General features: G+C 40.2%; 1 protein-coding gene across 1 annotated transcript in view; it reads left to right on the top strand.

Annotated features, from left to right (window-relative positions):
* The first annotated feature begins 256 nt into the window (after positions 1 to 256).
* Positions 257 to 22,133, top strand: part of LOC121879824 (transcription elongation regulator 1-like) — a 32,630-nt gene continuing 10,753 nt past the window's right edge. The window contains exons 1-4 of the mRNA XM_042386620.1: positions 257 to 294; positions 19,782 to 19,884; positions 20,167 to 20,568; positions 20,819 to 20,986. Of these exons, the coding sequence (XP_042242554.1) occupies positions 19,783 to 19,884; positions 20,167 to 20,568; positions 20,819 to 20,986 (672 nt within the window). The 5' untranslated portion in view covers positions 257 to 294; position 19,782. The remainder of the gene's footprint in view (positions 295 to 19,781; positions 19,885 to 20,166; positions 20,569 to 20,818; positions 20,987 to 22,133) is intronic.

Below are 22,133 nucleotides of genomic sequence, written 5' to 3'. Positions count from 1 at the left end.
TAAACCTTCCTGGAACCGAAGATCAGAGAAAAAAATTCTTTCTGATGATGGAAATTACTTTCTGTCTTAAGAACGAAATACTGATCTAGCAACACCAATGCAAATACGGGTTTCCAGTCAAGTTTAGACTCGAATCATTGTGGATATGGTCGAAGAGGGATGAAAGTTATGTGGTGGGGGGGTTACCTCCATGGGCGGGTAGAGAGTTTGGTATATAAGCGTCACTGACTGCTGGTCCCGGTGTCAGTCATATCTTATTCCTGCCATAACTAGTCTCTGGGACTCTTTCTTCAGGTGAGCTGTGTCACACAACTGTGGCTATTTATAAACCTGCTTTGGATTACAAATACCTGGATCTAACACAGCTTAGGATAATCAGTGATATTCAAGTTATATATAGTACAATGTCGTGAGTTTAAACCAGCCACCATTCTTGTGGTAGTCCTGAATAATATACGCTTTGTATCGTAAAATATGAATTCAATAATTCATTTTAAAGATATATAACCTAATGTATCCTAAAACTGATGAAGAATGAAAATTGTCCTACTTATAGTATGCACGTGACCACCCCCACAGTACCACCAGAGTGGTAAGTGACACCAGGACAATACCTCATAATTATACTACACAGTACTTGTCTGGTAAAAAATGAGTTATTACTAACTTACGTAGAATAAAAGCATGTATAAAAATGTCTGAATTTCTTTAAAACAGACTATAAGGCTTTAAAAATCTATCTATTTTTAAGAGTCAGGTGGAGTATGCATGAAGTCTTCACGTTTTAGTCCGATTTTACAGTTCCTTGTAAATCATATTTCTATCACGAAACTGTCTCTTAACAAGTTTCAATTTTGTGTAGGGTGTGGTGAAACGATGGAGGTATTTCCTCTAGTCTGGAAACCATTCTTAAAAGGCTACCGTGTTTTTTGCTGAGGGTAAGTTTATTGTGAACGAGGGCATGTGGGGAGGACTGAGGAAGACAAGATGTTAAAGCGAGTAATATGATAAGATGAAAAGAAAGATTAAGAGAGAGATCAAAACAAAGAATAAGGGGGAAGCGAGAGCGGTGTTTCCTAAAAGGAATATGTGTGTGTGTGTGTGTGTGTGTGTGTGTGTGTGTGTGTGTGTGTGTGTGTGTGTGTGATGTAAGAGAGGATTGTGCTACTGTAGAATGTGTGGTAATGTACAAACAGAGAGTGGTAGGATCTAAGTACCAGTATGATGGTAGTTGTAGTAGTAGTAGTAGTAGTAGTAAATAACGTAAAAATAACCAATATCATTAATAGTAGTAGTGACAAGAGGTTATTGAAGCTGAACCAAGCGTTAATCACGAGCATATGAGATGTTCGACAGAGCCCTCGTCATGGCAGACAGAGATTGTGAAACCCGGAAAACGTGGGGCAGAGTACATGCTTCCTCTTAAAACATTTACCACGGGTGAGAATTTGAGTTAGCAGCAATGATGTATATATGTATATTTCGCACGATTGTGGTGTGAGAGAGATATTTCGCCAACAAAATTTACTTTATGCACCTTTCACTTTGAGGAAGTCAGAGATGACGTCTGTGGTTTATTAATTCATATAGACGAGAAGCGTCTGTCATGATTCATATAGATTAAAAGCATCTGCGTAATGATTCATTCAGCTAAGAATCATCAACACTTTGATTTATATAAGTGAGAATCATCACCCTCAGGACTTATACATCATTATGAATAATACAGGCAAGAAGTATCAACATATGATCCATTCAGGTGAAGAAAAAAAACTTCAAATCGCGATTCAAACAAGTGGAACACATTAGCATCACGATTCAAACAAGTGAGACACATTAGCATCACGATTCGAACAAGTGAGACACATTAGCATCGCGATTCAAACAAGTGAGATACATCTATCACGTCTCAAAACTTACTGCACGTAACATTTTGGTAAACATATTTGGCAAGGTCCTCACGTGCAATACTCTATACAGTACATAGTTTACCTGTTAAAGTAACACAGTGTAGTGGTCGTGCTCTAAATCCCACGATGATGTGTACGTACTGAGGCAGTCAAGCACGTTAGTATAGTAATAATGATGATGATGATAATTCTGTGATGGTGAGGTGATAGTGAGGATTAAGGGTAATGTGGTGATGGTGATGATGCTGAAAGAGATTTTGATGAAAATGGTGAGTGTGATAGTGAGGGCAATGATGGTGGGGATGATGCAATAGTGAGGTGATAGTGATCTTGATAATGAGAGACAAGGTGATGGTGATGTGATGCAATTGATGGTGATTATGTGAGGATGTTGGTAGTGATAGAGATGCAGATGATGGTACTGATGTGATAGTGTAAATGATGATGATGAGGTGGTGATAATAAGTGCAGTGATAATGGTGAATGATAGTGAGGATGAGAATAATGTAGTGGTGATGGTGAGTGTGGTGATAATGGTGAATGATATTGAGGATGATAATGTGATGGTGAATGATGGTGAGGGTGATAATATTGTGATGGTGAATGATGGTGAGGGTGATAATGAGATGGTGAAGGATGGTGAGGGTGATAATAATGTGATGGTGAATGATGGTGAGGGTGATAATAATGTGATGGTGAATGATGGTGAGGGTGATAATAATGAGATGGTGAATGATGGTGAGGGTGATAATATTGTGATGGTGAATGATGGTGAGGATGACAATGTGATGGTGAATGATGGTGAGGGTGATAATATTGTGATGGTGAATGATGGTGAGGGTGATAATAATGTGGTGGTGAATGATGGTGGGGTGATAATAATGTGATGGTGAATGATGGTGAGGGTGATAATAATGAGATGGTGAATGATGGTGAGGGTGATAATGTGTGATGGTGAATGATGGTGAGGGTGATAGTAATGAGATGGTGAAGGATGGTGGGGTGATAGTAATATTAGAGATGGTGAAGGATGGTGGGGGTGATAATAATGTGATGGTGAATGATGGTGAGGGGTGATAATAATGTGATGGTGAATGATGGTGGGGGTGATAATAATGAGATGGTGAATGATGGTGGGGTGATAATAATAATGTGGTGGTGAATGATGGTGAGGGTGATAATAATGAGATGGTGAATGATGGTGGGGGTGATAATAATGAGATGGTGAATGATGGTGAGGGTGATAATAATGTGATGGTGAATGATGATGAGGGTGATATTAATTTAATGGTGAATGATAGTGAGGGTGATAATAAAAGAGATGGTTAATGATGGTGAGGGTGATAATAATGTGATGGTGAGAGTGATAATTAAGTGATAGTGAATGATGGTGAGGGTGATAATAATGTAATGGTGTGCAGGAGGCGAGGGTGAGTGAGTATATAAGCTTGCAGGATGTCATGGGAACTGGGCTATTATTTCAACCTTCTTGGATCTATTTCTTCCGTCGTGTATAATATTTCTTTTCTTCTTCATTTTATTATTTATTGTTATCATTATTTCACGTTTTTTTTATTATTACCTGTATTTGTATATTACTGTTGCTGATTTAATCTAAACAAAATAATTCTGTAATTACGAAAATGTAAGTGAAAGACAATCGAAAATAATCTTGTTTATTATTAATTTTCGACACAGTAATAAAAAGCTAAGTACATGAACGAGATTAGTTCATGAAGATTAGAACCCATGGTTAGATTAGATTAGCTTAGGTTAGGTTAGGTTAGGTTAGGTTATATTAGGGATTTTAATCATCATATGAAATATATTGGGATTCTAGTCTTTATGGATCTCAGGAAGATTAGGAAACCCGCTTATAATACCTGAATTATTTCGTCTGCTCAGACCTTGAACGTTTGTGTGTTTTAGGTTGTTGATGTCACAAGCAACAACAGACTAAGACAAGGATTATATATGTATCGACTCATCTGACTCATCACTTTGCTCAGACGTGTCTACACTTACACTAGGCTGTATTAAGTGAAACAAAGAAGTTCTCATATAAACATTGCCTTGGGACGTTTTAAAAGCGCCTTACCTCATTCACATAATATATAAATTAATACTTTCTCTTTCTTACCTCTTCCAGCCATTGAAAGATAATTCACTTTTTTTTACGGGCAATAGTCCACCTGGGCAAAGGTCATTTTTAATGACCCACATCAAGGCTTGGGGCAAAATATAATAAAATAATAATAATGATAATATAATAAAAATCATAAAGAACCATAAATATATAATAAACAAAAAATATCAAGGGTTAGAAATGAATCATATATATATATATATATATATATATATATATATATATATATATATATATATATATATATATATATATATATATATATATATATATATATATATATATATATATATATATATATATATATATATATTGTGTTGTCATGTTAGAGTAACAACTGAGACCCTGCAATTGTGTGTAAATGAGGCAGAAACTCAGATTCAGCAACCTGGGACTTGGTCACAATTTTCGTGATGCCAACTACCCACAAGTATGTTACACTTGAACTAAAGGGAAGACTCTGTACCACAAACTTTATGGGTCTTTACTGGATCTGCCTCTAAACTGCGCTCGGTCATATTACACGTCAATACTGGAAGAGACTTTATAAACTGAGTTTGCGAGGAGCCATGTTATTAACGGACAAGAGGAAATGGAGGACAACGCCCTCAGTCAGTCATTGAAGGCAGGTATTCATAGCGGTGACTAACGCAGCTTAGAATAAAAGTTTTACTGATCAGGATATTCCTATCAATATTGAACACACAGTTGTTCATGAATGATGGGAATTTCAACTCCCTATACACAGTAATCATAAATCACAAAACAGCAGAACATACATATCTACTGTTCAGTCGATTAATGTGTTCAGAATATCAAGAACAACAATGGTACTACTACTACTACTACTACTACTACTACTTTTTTATGACGTGGCCTCCATCCTCCCCAATAGCCACAACTTCGCCGCCATTTTATTACCTTAAAATTAACTATCCTAATACACAAGTAGCTACCCTGGCTGTATTGTGTTAGTTGACCAGCAGATCTATGCGGCATTCAGTGACTGTAGCCTCATAATCAATATCTGCAACTGTTGTCGGCTTTGGGGGAAATGTTCTCGCTCCCCTGAGGCAAAGCAATGCTGACCTAAGCAGAGAAGGACAGTCGACATCTCAAGCAGGCTGTAACATAACTTCTGGGCTGATGCTTCCGTTCAGATAACACCTCCGAGAGTCTGGCGAAGAAGCATCTTGCACCTGGTCCCATCCGCCAGAGGGTTGTGAACACTAGAGGTGAAGTTGCCTTGATCAACGTTCTGAATTCTCTCCCATCCCTAATCTTGTCGTTCTCGTTCTCTGTGTGCAGCATCGAGCCAGAGTTGCGGTGACATGCGGCCATGGGATAAATAATCTTTATGTCAAAAAACTCGCTGTCGCGTCCAGAATCCTCGACCACTGACGTCCTCGGGCTTCGTTGGATGTGTTTGAAGTCCTGTAAGGAGTGCTCACCGTCCAATGGAAGGAGGGCGGTTCCACCATGACGTCGTGCATATTTCCCTCAGTAGATTTGCTGTTAGATCCCTTACTTCGTTATGCCTCATACTGCAAGCCCCTTTCTTGCACACCATGGCGTGGTGTCATAAGATGAGCCGCATACGCATTGGGAGGGCAAACCTTCCACTGGCCTACCGTACCTTAGAGCAATGGCATCTGTGAATTCTTGTTTATAAAGGATGAAGCCATTTGCCCTTATCGGTAACGTTGTTAACCAGTTTGAGACGCCCACCTCCTGCGCTACAGCTACTTTTCTTTCACGTTCTCTGGCACTTGTTGCAACAGTTGTTGCAGTTTATCATTTGGGTGTGCCGCGCTGTCGTAATGGACCGTCAAATCTTGTTTAATTCGTTGGTATCCACCTGACTTGCTGCATTCTGATCTATTATGTGCTCAGTGAGAGCTGTCGTGAGCTTGACAGAATTCTGATGTTCTGTACGGAAGCTCCACTGGATTAGTCAATCCCATTCCTCCTAGTCTTGATGGTAGTGCAGGGAGTGACCTTTCTGCTGGGGGTTAAGTGAGGTTTTTCATTAGGTTACGATGACATGCGGCCATGGGATAAAAATCCTGATGTCGAAGAAAGCTCGCTGTCCCAGCGTCAGAATCCCTGAGCACTGACGTCCACAGGCTTCGTTAGATGTGTTTGAAGTCCTGTGTTGGAAGATCTCACCATCCAATGGAAGGAAGGTCGGTTCTACCATGACATCGGCAGATTTCCTTCAACATATTTGCTGTGAGGTCCCTTACCTCGTCATGCCTCATGCATATGAAGTCCCCTTTCTTGCACCATGGCGTGATCGCCATCGTAGGAAAAGAGCCACACCTGGAGGGCAAACCTTCTACTGGCCGACCGTACCTTAGAGCGATGGCATCTGTAAATTCTTGTTTATTAAGACTGAAACCATTTGCCCTTATCGGTAACGTAGTTAACCAGTTCGAGGCGCCAACCTCCTGCGCTATAGCTACTTTTTTCAAATTTTCTGGTACCTGCGCAACAGTTGCTGCAACTTATCATTTGGCAGTGCTTCGATCTGTCGTAATGGACCTACGAGTCTTATTTACTTCACTGGTATCCACCTTCCTGTTGCATTCTGGGCTATTATGTGGTCAGTGAGGGCTGCCGTGAGCCTAAGTGAATTTTGATGTTCGGTGGCAGCAGTCTCCTCTGGATTGGTTAGTCCCATCCCTCCCAGTCTTGATAGAAGTGCAAGAAGGGTTAAGTTAGGGTGTTTCACTAATTTAGGAATGAAATTGACACTGATAACTTCTTCCAGAGGGTGGAGGAGGGTCCGATATCAGGATAGTACGCATCAGGTAGTTCCAACGATGCTTGACTCCATGGGTGAATGCAGCAAAGGCCGCATGTGGCTCTGTGTTAGCAATCTCAGACAGAGCTTGGATTTCACTCACCCACTCATTCACCTTTCCCGCTACGTACTCGGTCTTGAAGTCCGTAGTGCCAATTACTGCGCCTAGATGTCTTTGGCCGTCCTTAGTTATTTTGACCTCACAGTAATAGTGTAGTGTACTACATGTAAGAGGAATAATATTGTCAAGGTCCATTCCTACACAGACATAAACCCTGGTTGAAGCTACTAGACATAAACACTGACTGGAGATACTAAATATAAACACTAGCTGAAGCTACTAGACATAAACACTGACTGGAGATACTAAATATAAACACTGGCTGAAGCTACTAGACATAAACACTGGCTGAAGATATTAAATATAAACACTAGCTGAAGCTAATAAACATAAGCATTGACTAAAGCTACTAGACATAAACACTGGCTGAATATAATAGAGATAAACACTGGCTGAAGCTACTAGACATAAACACTGGCTGAAGCTAATAAACATAAACATTGACTGAAGCTACTAGACATAAACACTAGCTGAAGCTAATAGATAATAAACATTGACTGAAGCTACTAGACATAAACATTGACTGAAGCTAATAAACATAAAATCACTGGATGAAGCTAATAGACATAAACACTGGCTGAAGATAATAGACATAAGGGTACTACTATCAGTAAGAAAGTGAAACTATGTAAAGTAACGTATGGTATTTATTATATGGCATCAAGTTAATTAGGAAAAAATTAGGTAATTATGTCATATTGAGGTTAATTACACAGAAGAGGGCGCCGTGAGTCATTACTGTGGTGAGAAGGTTCCAGGAAACGATTTTCTTATTGTACTTTGCAAACATTTATTTGCAACGTAGAAGCTGGAGAAGGAAAAAAAGGAAAGGCAGAGAGAAGGAATGACAAGACAGAGAAAGGGAAAGGATGTAACAATTTAGGTTCTTCACACAAAGATAGAGAAAAAAGAGAGAGAGAGAGAGTGAAAGTGAAGACCCTGAGACAGTGAGAAGGCTGAAAATGAATATAAGAGAGAGGTGCGGAATTAGACAGGAAAACAAATATATATATATATATATATATATATATATATATATATATATATATATATATATATATATATATATATATATATATATATATATATATATATATATATATATGTGTGTGTGTGTAGATCAAATACCACTTCCACTATACTCACTGTAGAAATATTTATGCCTCATAACCGAGACCATCTAAGTCTTCCAGTAACCATTCAATGGCCCAATGGTTCCCACGGCCTTCAACCCACGTTCTTTAACGGTTAAAGGACGTGGGTTAAAGCCACCCATTCATCGAGGTCTTCACGGGACCCCACACAACCCACGAGGCCAGGATCCCCACACAGAGACCTTCCTCCCCCCTCGAGAACACTATTCCAATGACACTTGAGTGAGGCAGTGAGCAAACACAGTCCCTCCCTCCTCTTCCTTCATCGAAAGTTATAATGACATGAAATACTCGGGTGTTCATCCCAGTCATTCTTGTGCATCGTTACCAATGGGCGTCATCTTGACTAAGCTGTTCACGGTGTCGCCCATAGAAACAACAGACTGGTAGTAGTTTTCTTACGAACTTTCCCTAAAGTTTTCCTTAAACAGATAAAGTCATATATAATACGAGTGATCTGTAATGGTAACGTTGGTTTGAGATGAAGGATATGGGGTTATCGTCCATCGGCCCATTATATTAAAACAATAAGAAAGACGACACGTAGTTATCAGGTTGACCTGCAGATACCATAGGTAGGTCGAGGCTCGGAGGACTACGACCCTACTCCTTCACTCCTATTGTATTACTTTGACTTCTACCTAAGTGCTGCCGGGCCAGTGTGGGGAGTAAGTACCATCTTGGGTAACATTAGAAAGGGCTAAAAATAACTAAGAGAGGAATGTATCCTCAACACGGTTGTGACTGGTTCATTAACCTCTTCCTCAACTAGTCAGGCAGCTCTATTCCTCTGATGTAAGATTCACCTATCCAGTGAGGGAGACGTTTTGTTATGACGTCACGGTATACTCTATTGCCTGGGAGCGTTGCTTGCCCCCGCGCTCTTGCCGCCACCTAAAAGTGAAAGCTGAGACAGTGGTGCCGCTGCTCGCACCTAACCTTTCATGATACCTGATGAGTGTGGAGGTCGCTATTACGCTTTTGTCACCGCTGCCTAAGAAACCGGTTTTTATTTAGGAGAAAGTTTGAGGAAGTGAGCGCTTCTTCGTGTCTAAAGTTGAGGAAGTAAACAGTGTGTGTATAGCCGAGTCATTGCAGCCTCTGCCAGCCTCCTCTCTGACGCAGCAGTAATCACCTGATACTCTGCCACAGATGCTATGCAACGTACTCGCTCATGTGTATTCACGTGTGTACGCTCATATACGTACATATATACGCGCACACATTTGGAGAAAATCATGTCTGCTAACAATATATGGATGGTCAACTTGGACGATTACATACAAATAAGTGCACACACACACACACACACACACACACACACACACACACACACACACACACACACACACACACAAGTTTAATTAAAGAAATGTGTTTTTATTTGTGTCTGTGTATGTTTGTCTGTCAATAAGATGCTGTTTGAGGCAGAAGTAAAAGAAAGATGGGTAGAACATGTAGAAAAACTATACAATGATAAGAGTAAACTAGCGGTAAGAAACAAAACGGAAATAAAGATCAAACTCCCAATTATGGAACAGAAGTTGAAGAGGCTGTGAACAAAATGAAAATATAATGATACAGCTTGTAGGATTGATCAGCTTCCAGCAGAGTTTATAAAAAAAATGGGCAAGAATTGAATTAAATGAATAACTAAAATATATATTTGTATATACGTCAAACGAGACATTCCAAGTGATTTAAATAATCAATATTTGCATTATCATCTAAAAAGCCAGGAACCCTAGAATGCACCCAGTTTAGAACAATTAGCTTCGCAAGTCAAGCAAGAAGAGTTGTATTAAACATATTTTGAATTAGAATACAATTTGGAATAGACTTTGAGTTGTCTGAAGAGTAAAATGGATTTAAAGGGGAAAATGAACAAGAGAAACTGTATTTGGTTTGATAATTTTGAGTGAAAGGCCTTTAGAGGTCTAAAGAAATTTATTCTCTGTTTTGTTGATTTTAAGAAAAAATTAAGAGGTGTCTTGGGAAAAATAGGCAATAGGAGGCTGCAGTGTTAGTAAATAACGGACTACCTAAGTTGTTCACAGTTAGACAGGGAGTAAGACAAGGCTGTGTTCTACCTCCAACTTTGTATAATATATATTGAGAATTCTTAATAAGAGAAGTTATAAGTGATTATGACAAAATGAAGGTTAATGGTAAAGTAATTTTGGTTATAAGCTGTGCAGATGATACTGCTCATATCACTGATAGTGAAGCAGTATTACATAAACTGGTTAACACATTAGTGGAAAAAGGTGAAGAATGTGGTTTAAGAGTTAATGCCGTAAAGACGAAAATAATGGTTGTCTCCAAATTGGAAATTAATCCTTAAATGAAAATTATGGTAGGTAACAGGGAACTTAAAACAGCGGAATTTTTCTATATTTGGGAAGTAACATTAGCTGTGAAGGAAGATGCACGAAATAAATCATAAGAATACTGTAGGTCAAGGAAAAACAACATTTAATAATCAAAAAAAGAAAAAAAGAAAAGGCGATATAAACTTCAATTTGGGAAAGAAGTTGCTGAAAGGCTTTATATGGCAAGGACTGATGTATGGGTCAGAAACGTGGACACTTTCACCAGACACCAGAAAGAGGTTGGGGGGCCTTTGAAGTGTGGTGTTATAGGCAAATGCTAAGAATAAGTTACACTGAAAGTAAATTAAAAGTACTAATACTAGCAAAAATTTAAGAGAAATACCTGTACTTGAAATGTACAGAAAAAGTAAAATGAAATACTTTAGTCAAATAATTATGAGGGGATAATAACATATATTGTATTAATGGGCAAATTTGAGGGTAAGGGGAGCCAGGGGAAGGCAGAGACTGGGATGGATGCATGAAATTAAAAACTTGGTCACCAGAGAGATACAAAATCTTGGAGGATTGATAAAAGCAGCCCGAGAACGTTTAAAGTAGAGGGCTGTGGTCACCAACCCTCAGATATAAGGACGGTACTCTGATTGATTGATGTAAGTCTGTGCTTGTGTGCGTCATGTTTGTGTTTTGGGTTTTATGTGTGTGTGAGTGTGTGTGTGTGTGTGTGTGTGTGTGTGTGTGTGTGTGTGTGTGTGTGTGTGTGTTTTTAATACGTTTAGTCTTGTTTGAGTAAAGGATCATTCCTATGCTTAAGTTTGTATGTGCTTACGTGCGTTTGTATTGTGAGTTTGTCTGTATTAGCATGAGTACAATATTTTAACACCTAATAACGTAACATCATGTCAAAAGGGCAGCAGTTAATAACAGAACTGTGGCCTGTATAAATCTTCATTGGTTAGAATGTTTGTGGCGTCAAGGGTATTATTGTCTGTTTCTTGTGCTAACGGTACGCCTACGCTGGTTACACGGAACTCTGGCTAGTCTTCTTCTACCACCCTCTTTCTATTTATTGATTTTTTAATAATTTTACACAGTTTTTATTTAACTTTACTTACATGAATTTTAGTCCCTTACACATGCCAGTTCGAAGACTCCCTCGAGTTTCTCGGGTGTGAGACAAGATCCCAGTAAGCAACAAGCATTCCCTCTCTGGATTGCTATGTTGTGGAACAAATTGCTTGATGCTCTGGTGTTTCTGTTTTTTTCAATGAGCCTGAACCCAACTTTATTCAGGAAATTTATAGTCTTGGTACCCCCCAGCTCCCAGAGACTTTGAACCTATTGGGGCAAAGTAACACTGAGGACTACGGTTCAGGTACTCTCACGCCTGTTGTACTGAGGTGAAGGTAAGTGGGCTCCCATGGAAGCACATGTTTATCCCTACAGCAGCTGCTTAATGTCATTCCAGGAGGTCAGCGTGATTCCATTCGGACGCTTTTGAGCAGACTTGTATACCTGAGATTCCCTATGTGCTAGGCAATCTGCAGTTGTCATACTTCTGTTGATGACGTCATTCACCTCTCTGTGCCTCGCCTGCCAACCCTCAGATTTTCCACATGCGAGGGCGTGGCTACCGTGCTCGTCTGCCCATTCGTTACCGTGATATACTTGCGAATAGTGTGGAGATAAGACGAGAGACATGGAGTGCCTGATGATCGAGGTGGATGTTTAAGTAATTATGATGTCCACGTGAAAGTCCCCGGCAGGAGGCGCTGCCACTGCCTGGAGACATACTCTTGTTGTCATTTGGTGCTCTCTCGAGCATGTCTACGGCATTCTTCCCACATTGGGCTTATCCCAGGGGGTTTGTTTTCTGTTCTTTAGAGGTCTTTGTTTATTTTCTTGAGATGTGACGGTCACCCAACGAGTGTCTGCCTCCCTGAACTTTGGGTCTTTAACTGCTGCTGCCAATTTCAGTGTTCTGGGATGATCCTACCAACCAGTTCGTCTGATGCCACGCAGTATGACAGGAATACTGCCAAAGTGATTTTGGAAACTTTCCGTAAGCCGACTTCCACCAGGCGGACAGGGATAGAAACTTATATCCACTGGGAAATCTTCAAAGGAGAGGTTCACGGCCTTTGTGAACATGCCTCAAAGAAGCTCATTGTACTCTCCCAATATGTTGCAGTCGAACGACTGTTTGCACCTGAGGAAATAAGTCAGTCTGAGTACACAGAGAAGTACTTTGTTAGGAGATACAGGGCATCGTGGACACCCAGGTTACCTATTCTCTATTTCTTGCTTTTCAAGTTGTCCAGCTTACTTTGGAGGATGACGGGGATCGAATTGACTCCAGGGCGTCTGGCAAGACGTTCCTCCCTCGTCTCGTGGTGTTCTACAGCTGAGGGTGCGGCCCAGCATCTGACTCAAGTCCTCTGAAACCGACTCCGCCGGACCAGCCAGAGTGCAGCAATCCAAGAACCACTTGTTAAGTTTTCTGGAAAGGTTGTCAATTTGTTCCATTGTCGCTAGGCAAAAAGGCAGTGGTGCGAGTGGATCCTTTGGCTGAACGCCTTCCTCTGACGCGATTTCATGTTCCCTGAAGAGAAGAATTGGGTCCTTGCTGAAGCCCGTTGCCATTTCATCTCGTGTACTGTTGCTTCACAGCCTCGGGATTCAGAACCCGAGTTGGTTTGGTGATGATATTAAGGCGGCTCCCTGGTGGACACTTTCCACGGTTGCCCTGGCGATGAAGTAGTGAAGGGCGTTACCCAATACGATAGGCCTATTTGCGCCATCTGTTTTTTCGCTGCACACAATATATATATATATATATATATATATATATATATATATATATATATATATATATATATATATATATATATATATATATATATATATATATATATATATATATATATATATATATATATATTGATAAAATGCATCAATAACTCGTGCACTGAACTGAAGGAAATCTTAGTGTCAAAAGACTGATAATGCCTCGGATGTTGAAGTTACTCTTTGCTAGGAATATATAATTAACAGCATTAAAGACATTATAAATATTTTCCTTGAGTAGACAGTTTGTCGAGCTTTCATCTTGCTTTACGAGCATGAATTATAGAGTGAACTAAATTATACCTTGCGTTGCTGTAGGAGGGAAAATTTAAACATTTAACATAATTACAACTTCTTCATGTAGACAATTTGCACAGAGATCTTGCTATGCTGTAAGAAGTTAAATAAAAACATAATTAAAATCATTGTTACTCCGGGTTGATAATTTCTAGGCTTTTTTTATGTGAGAATGAAAATCACAGCGTTAATAGTGTTACAGGTGTTCCGAGACGCGTTATCAGAGGATGCATTCATCACGTCATTACAGTGATTGTAAGGTGTAGCCGTTCCTGTTTCCTGGCTCGTGTTCACACAGATGAGAAAGTTGTATGCGGTAGTGTTTTCTCCTTGTGTAACTGATTAAATATGGACGCCGCTTACCAGACAAATTCATTTATAATTTTTGAAATAATTACTGTGTTACGACAGTGGCATCAACACAAAAACATCTAATGCTGCTCTACTGTGCTGGAGGATAAAATATGTAGGTGTCGTGTGACTGCCTGGTACATTGTAGAATTCGTGGTTAATATAATCAGATACATGGAAGTTCGATAACGCTGAAGATACCGAAACAAAGGAACATAGATGAGAGTGTGGAGAAAGATGATTATTATTCTTGCCAAGGGTGCGGCGGCCGGGTGGATACAGCGCGTTTTCCTGTCCTCAGGTACTGTGAATCAGCACCTAACATTACACCTGGGGATATTGAAGGCGGTCGAGTGCAGTGCCGACCATTCTGCCCTCTTGTATATCGACAATAGACTGAGTCTACGAGGCTGACTGTCCCTCTTGCTAGAATTTCGGCTGTAGTTCGGGTGCGTTTCCTTGAGTCAGTATTACTTATTTCATATAAACATTACGAGCTCAACAAACGCATCGTTATTCAGGTCTTTAAAGTTCATGGTCTTCATTCAGGTAGAAATATTTATTTTCTAGGAAAACACAATATTGTACTGCCACTTTATCATGGAAATTATATTTTTGCTGCTCATGAATAATTTAACATTTCAAAATGAGCGTCACTAGGATACCTTTAGTCATGGAGTAGTGGAACACATGTTTACAAGGTCATCTTGGTAAGGAGTTGAGATTAGACATGATTCTTATCGAGTATCTTATTCATTGTAAAGTCAGTCCTCCAAGTGTCCTGACTCACTGAAGAAAACACGAGTGTCGATATGGTCGTAAGCTACGTTAATGCAGACTGTTCGGCGCAAGATGTGCGACACCTGGAAACGGAATGGGAGAGAGGCGGAGGAGGGGTGTATGATATGAGTCAATAAGTGAAAAAAATGCAGTTTTGCCAAAGCACTTAGTCAACGTTGTGTTCAAATTTCAGCGTCTCAGCTCAAAGAGTGCCGTAGAGGTCGCTTGGACCGCGACAAACGCACAACCACTTTGCTATTCGCGGAACCCGGGGAGGAGGGCGTAGTACAGTGAGTGAGTCAGTAAGTTTTTGTATTCACAGAACTGATTGTTGCCGCTAAAATCTAATAGGAAGCCAAGAGGGGAACCATGAGCATCATTGGCCACTAGGCTCCCAACATCATCTCTTCACTAAACCGGATGTGACAAACATTGCCTGACCCGAGTGTTTATGATAATAATGAGCTTGCTCAATGGGGACTCTCACCATCGACTGAATAATTCAATTTACGTAAGCTACTGTCAGAAGTGTCATCAGCACCGTAAACCCGTCCACCGGAAGCCAGCGCGGCAGGTCACGGATGAGGGAGGTGTACCGTAAAGTGTTGTCGTCAGAGGGAGCAACCACTCACTCCCGCGCCATCACTACACCTGACCTTCCATTATAAAACTTTCCAAAAGGCTGGATACCGAAACCTACATATCATAATGCAATCGAAATAAAATGAGTATTACGACATATTGTACAGTAGTAGCTATTGAATAAATACTTGGAAATAATATTGTCAGAGAGATATAGGGTTGGTTATTTGAGGTGTCCTGCGGTACCACCACTCTCCAGCATTTCAGTCATTGACTACTTCCAGTCTTTAACATGTTAAAAGGTCTGAGACACTCTTATTGCTAAATATTCTGTACGGAATTATAGTAGTGTTGGTTTGGCTGACAAGTACTTTAAGGCGTCGTTATTTACTTGTAATGAAGCACGAACGGATAAATGTAATTTATATAACATACATTTGTAAGTAATAAGAAAAGATTGGGGAGTACAGGTAGAGACAATAATAGCAGACTGAGAGGGGGGAAACATTGTTCACTGAAAGACTGTGAGTAGAGTGAGAAAGTGTGATAAACCACAGAAGAAAACCATCAAAGGCAGGAAGGGCATCACTCCCTGTTTTCCACGATGGGTCTTAGCCAACCTTCATTTTGTTATATTACACGTAAAACAAATATGGTGGCGACAACTATTGCTTGATAAATATTTTAGTAACGTTCGTCCACTGAAACTGACAGACAAAGGGATTTTCTCCGATGTGTACTGGGTCAGCAAGACATTCCAGCATCGTTATTTATCGAGCATCACCACCTGGTGGCCCCTGAGAGATCCTCGACCAGACAAAACTGATGATGAATGAACAAGAAGATTATTTAGATCTAATTTTGAGATAGAATCGCATAGAAAGAAGACAGTGAGATACCTAAATATAACATATATATTTGTATATTTTGTATTGATATTTATACAATAGAGAGCATAACACGGGTTTTAATTGAAAATATAATAGAAAGTAAAAAGTTGGATTATTAAAAAAAAAGAAGATAATTCAATATCACATTGAAAAATTATTCACAAAGCTACATCAAAATTATTTATTTCATGCAACGTTGTCTCTAAGGTTAAGAAAATACCCTGACAAAAAGAGTACGAACTAAGAAACTGTTTCATAGAACTACGAAGGAAAAACGAAATTGCTGGTCAGAATGCGACAAGCTGATGAATATTTCCACTGCAGATACTGGTGACCCTCAATTAATAAGCACTCAGCTTGTGTTTAGGCATATAGTATATCTAGGTAACCACCACTGCGTGTTAGTTACTTGGTAGTTGGTATGTTTTCTGGACGGTACTTTAGAGCGCTCATCTTTATATAGTAGTAGTAATTCTCTGGGATTTCGCACGTTCCCTAGTAATACCTTGGGAGTGTGCACGTTCCCTAGTAATACCTTGGGAGTGCGCACGTTCCCTAGTAATACCTTGGGAGTGCGCACGTTCCCTAGTAATACCTTGGGAGTGCGCACGTTCCTAGTAATACCTTGGGAGTGCGCACGTTCTTTAGTAATACGTTGGGAGTGCATACGTTCTTTAGTGATACTTTGGGAGTGTGCACGTTCTTTAGTAATACTTTGGGAGTGCGTACGTTCTTTAGTAATACTTTGGGAGTGCGCACGTTCTTTAGTAATAGTTTGGGAGAGCGCACGTTCTTTAGTAATACTTTGGGAGTGCGCACGTTCTTTAGTAACACTTTGGGAGTGTGCACGTTCTTTAGTAACACTTTGGGAGTGCGCACGTTCTTTAGTAATACTTTGGGAGTGTGCACGTTCTTTAGTAACACTTTGGGAGTGTGCGTTCTTTAAGTACTTTGGAGTGCGCACGTTTTTAGTAATACTTGGGAGTGCGCGTTCTTAGCTCTTTGGGAGTGCGCACGTTCTTTAATAACACTTTGGGAGTGTGCGTTCTTTAGTAATACTTTGGGAGTGCATACGTTCTTTAGTGATACTTTGAGTGTGCACGTTCTTTATCTTTGGGTGCGTACGTTCTTTAGTGATACTTTGGGAGTGCGCACGTTCTTTAGTAATACTTTGGGAGTGCGCACGTTCTTTAGTAATACTTTGGGAGTGCGTACGTTCTTTAGTAATCCTTTGGAGTACGCACGTTCTTTAGTAACACCTTGGGAGTGCGTTCTTTAGTACTTTGGGAGTGCGCGATCTTCAGTAATACTTTGGAGTGCGCACGTTCTTTAGTATCTTTGGGATTGCGTACGTTCTTTAGTAACACCTTGGGAGTGCGCGTTCTTTAGTAATCCTTTGAGTACGCACGTTCTTTAGTAATACTTTGGAGTGCGCACGTTCTTTAGTAATCCTTTGGTACGCACGTTCTTTAGTAACACCTTGGGAGTGCGCACGTTCTTTAGTAATCCTTTTAGGTACGCACGTTCTTTAGTAATACTTTGGGAGTGCGCACGTTCTTTAGTAATACTTTGGGAGTGTGTACGTTCTTTAGTAACACCTTGGGTGCACGTTCTTTAGTAACACTTTGGGAGTGCGTATGTCCTCTGAGCGATAAACATCTTTTTTTCTTTTTCAGGTAATACTTAGAAATACTCGTCTTCGGAAGTGAAATATACAGTGTGTGTGTCGAGGGACGCGAAGTGTAACGCGAGTGATTATATAACATTCTATAACATTGTCGTAGGTTCCCTTTAATACAGTATTTGTTGTATGACTCAGTGTTGTGTAACTAGTGTAGTTGTGACGTGGTCCACTCCTGACACTGGTTGGCCAGGTATTGTATGATAATGTGAGTCTGATGCCTCAAACTCTTCTCTAGATACAGGTGCTTGAATTTATAGTTTTCTTTCCAATATTATCTTATATTTCAGATTTAAATGTCTATTATATCATGAAATGTGCAAAATCTACACATTTCGATGTAAATTAATCATAAATCCTCTCTCCTGAAACTTGTGAAATCACCTCCAAATGCTGGGTTTTTTGGGGGGAGAGTTCTTTCCATATTGACGTCGGTAATTCTTAGACCAGTCGTCCATTATTTCGACTTTGTAAGCCAGGTGACATATTGAGCTTTTTCCTGTGTAGTCGTTATCTTTATCCTAGGTTCTGTTTTTAACAGATGGACACTCAGATGTTGAATAGTATAAAAAATATGAAACTGAAGAGAACGAAGCTCGTATATAGAATGAGTTATGTCCTCTCCTGTCTGACCGTCTCTTCGTGCACTCTGTTCCTATAATCTTCCAGGAGAGATTTTGAAATTTGATGAAAAGGTTTGGGCAAAACACTCGAGTATATTGTTGTATGGGAGACGTAAGGTGTTTTTCTCTGTTGCCGCCTTTTGGGATTTTGATTCTGTAGAAATATTTAGCGCCAGCCTACGGGTGTTACCAATGTAGTCGGTTTAAACAGATCATAACTTATAAAGTTGATTATATTTATAGTGTAACTGTGGTGGATGTACAACTGGCAGGGTCTTAACTACTGTCCACCACAACATATACAGGATAATTGTACCTTCGTGGGACTGAGAGCTGAAAACAATGCAATTTTTTAAAATGCTTCCTGCTCTTAAGGCAATGTCTTCATCTTTGCAAATATCGTCTCCCCGTTCACTAACCCATCAGACCTTCATTCTCAAATACCTTCTCACTTCTTGCACACTTCTTGGATGTTGACGCTCATCACTTGACCTACACTGGGGAATGACTCCGACTGTGACGGCATTTTTTTTATAATTAAAGTATGGATCTCGTCAACAGGCCAGAAAATAATATCTTTAGATTGAATTCACTTGTTATAGTCACCTGACAAAGGTAGTTAATAAGTGGTAGATATCACAAAAAATAATCAATCAACGTGAAAGAGATAAATTGAACAGACAATTAACAGTCTTTGGGAGGTGCATACAATCACAAGGGCTCGTGCAACAACTCTCCACCTGCTCATGGATATACAGTATCACATTTGTTTCTCACACAAACTTCTGTTTGCTGTGACAACAAAGTAGGCCTTTGAATGAACAGTGATATGCCTACAACCTTTCTGGAGCGAAAAAATGAGAGGATTTTTCCAGCTGTCAGCCTCATGGAAGTTAATAATTATTAGTTTCATAAAGGTAATATTAGAGCGAAGAAAATCCCTGAAGTAATTGTACTGTAGTATGTACACAGGATACAGGTAAGGAAAGTGTGACGTTTAACAGCGCCAACGACATGTCAAACCACGTATCATCTCTGTGGTATTGAACCTAGTGCTTTTACCTTTAGGATTATGTTTCTCGCAGAGTAAGGTAATAATAACTAAGATTGATGCTTTACATTTGTTCTTCAGAAGGAATATTCAAAATTTTCATGAAATAAATCATGGAATTTTCACAAGATCCTCTTACCACAGATAAAAGTATCTAATACCATAACACATGTGTAGGTAGCAAGCTGATCTGAGTGCCCCTCGAACAAGATGAACCGCTTCTTGGTACTTGTATTGGTGGTGGTGGCAGTCGTCACCCACGCTAAGCCTCAGATATCCTTCGGCGTCTCCCAGGAGTACGGTGTGCCCCAGGTGAGTGAGCCCTTCACTGGCGTACTCTACTGTATTGTTATTCATTTGCATACATTGTTCATGTTCGCGGTTTAATATTTCTTTAAGGTTGTCCTTGTAGTTATAGTACCTCTCTTACTGCTATCTCCCTTGAGTAATAACTTCTGTTTGCAAGATTGACTTAACAGTTAAATTACAAGGCTCCCACAGATATCACAATACTCTACTCTTATGTTTGTGAAACAAATGAGCAATTTGGCTTCACAAACGATGAATGATGCGCTTCAACATACTTTATCTTAGCAGGGGAACTTCCCTGCACCAGCGCCTCCACCCTTGCCTCCTACCGCCTACGGGGCCCCTCCCATTGGACCGGCCCCGGCACCCACACCGACTTTCAGCGAGAACAATCTCTTCCCTGAGGTGAATTTAGCTCCTCAAGTCCCGCAAGCACCTTCAGGTCTATACGAAACACCATTCGATGACTCCAACAACATTCCTGTGGCATCGTGTGATCCACAGACGAGTGTGTCGGTGGTGACGACAACTCAATTCATCCCCACCACAGTGGTACAAACCCGCACCCGCGCCCTCCCGACTACCATCTACTCCGAGTTGATTCAAACCCAGTACTACCCGTCCACCGTCATCCAGCAGCAGGTCATCACCTCCGCTGCCCCGCCCATCATACAGACCAGGACTGAGGTTAGTTATAATTACAATGAGGACATGATGTTTTATAAATATATATAGATAAAGAACAAAAGAACATGTTTACGTATGCAGTACAGATTCTGTACTTTACAGTGACAACCACAAACGTCAAGAAAATATATGAAAATAATTTAACCAAATCAGGTGCATGTCTAATTTGCGGAACTAAAGTAGACCAATGGCTTGTATTAATATAAATACATTAATATTTTTTTTACATTGTCAATACTTATTTCTGCAGGTGGTGACAGACCTTCAGTACGTGACACGAGCTCAATACTTCACCCAGACTTCCTACATCACCAACACCCAGCTGCAGTATGTCACCCAGACTCAAACGGAATACCAGACACAGTTCCAAACTCAGTTCCAGACGACGACACAATACCAAACACAAGTTCAGACGCAGGTGAGATTTTCTGTTTATAAACTTGTATAAAAAATAAAGGGTTCACCCTCTTTGTATATTTGCTCTTCTATACAGCAGTAAACAGTAGCAAATAATTGAGTGTGTTTACTGCTGTTGGGAGTAATACTTGAGTGAAATATCATCCTAATAGTGGAGTAACTCACTACCTGTTGGGAGTAACGCTTGAATAGACTATCATCCTACTAGTGGAGTAACTCACCACCTATTGGGAGTAACGCTTTAGTAGACTATCATCCTACTAGTGGAGTAACTCACTACCTGTTGGGAGTAACGCTTGAGTAGACTATCATCCTACTAGTGGAGTAACTCACTACCTGTTGGGAGTAACGCTTGAGTAGACTATCATCCTTCTAGTGGGGTAACTCACTACCTGTTGGGAGTAACGCTTGAGTAGACTATCATCCTTCTAGTGGGGTAACTCACTACCTGTTGGGAGTAACGCTTGAGTAGACTATCATCCTACTAGTGGGGTAACTCACTACTTGTTGGGAGTAACGCTTGAGTAGACTATCATCCTACTAGTGGAGTAACTCACTACCTGTTGGGAGTAACGCTTGAGTAGACTATCACCCTACTAGTGGAGTAACTCACTACCTGTTGGATGTTACGACCTAAGTAAATTCATCATCTGTCATGGTGGACTTTTAAAGCTTAGGAATAGGGAACTTGAAAAGAAAACAGCAATAGAACTTATTATATATTACGGAAGGTTTTCGTATTTATAAGCAGAAAAATTGTGACTCGACAACTAATGAAGTATAATGGGCGGAAGCTGGCACACTGTATTATAGCTGTATCATAATTTTATATTTCAAAGGTAAGCGAAGTCACGAGATTGTGTGTGTGTGTGTGTGTGTGTGGCTCAGACACTGATCATCGGCTCGTCAGAGCCAAGCTCTCACTTCTCGTCGCCCTAAAACGGCGAAGGCATCAAGCCTCCAGAAGAGGTTTTAACACGAAGCGTCCGGAGGATCCAACGGTAGCACATGCTTTCAGAAAGCAGCTCGAACATGGGCTGATAAACAACCTGACAACAAAAATCCCAAATCCCAGTGCGGAATGGGATACTCTCGACACTGTCACGGCAAAAACCTGCAGAGAAACCCTCGGCCAGATCGAAAGAATA

Source organism: Homarus americanus, unplaced genomic scaffold (genome assembly GCF_018991925.1).
Source record: "Homarus americanus isolate GMGI-L3 unplaced genomic scaffold, GMGI_Hamer_2.0 scaffold50400, whole genome shotgun sequence".
Lineage (NCBI taxonomy): Eukaryota > Metazoa > Arthropoda > Malacostraca > Decapoda > Nephropidae > Homarus > Homarus americanus.
The sequence above is the reverse complement of the archived record's forward strand: the minus strand, read 5'-3'. Positions and strand labels throughout refer to the sequence as shown.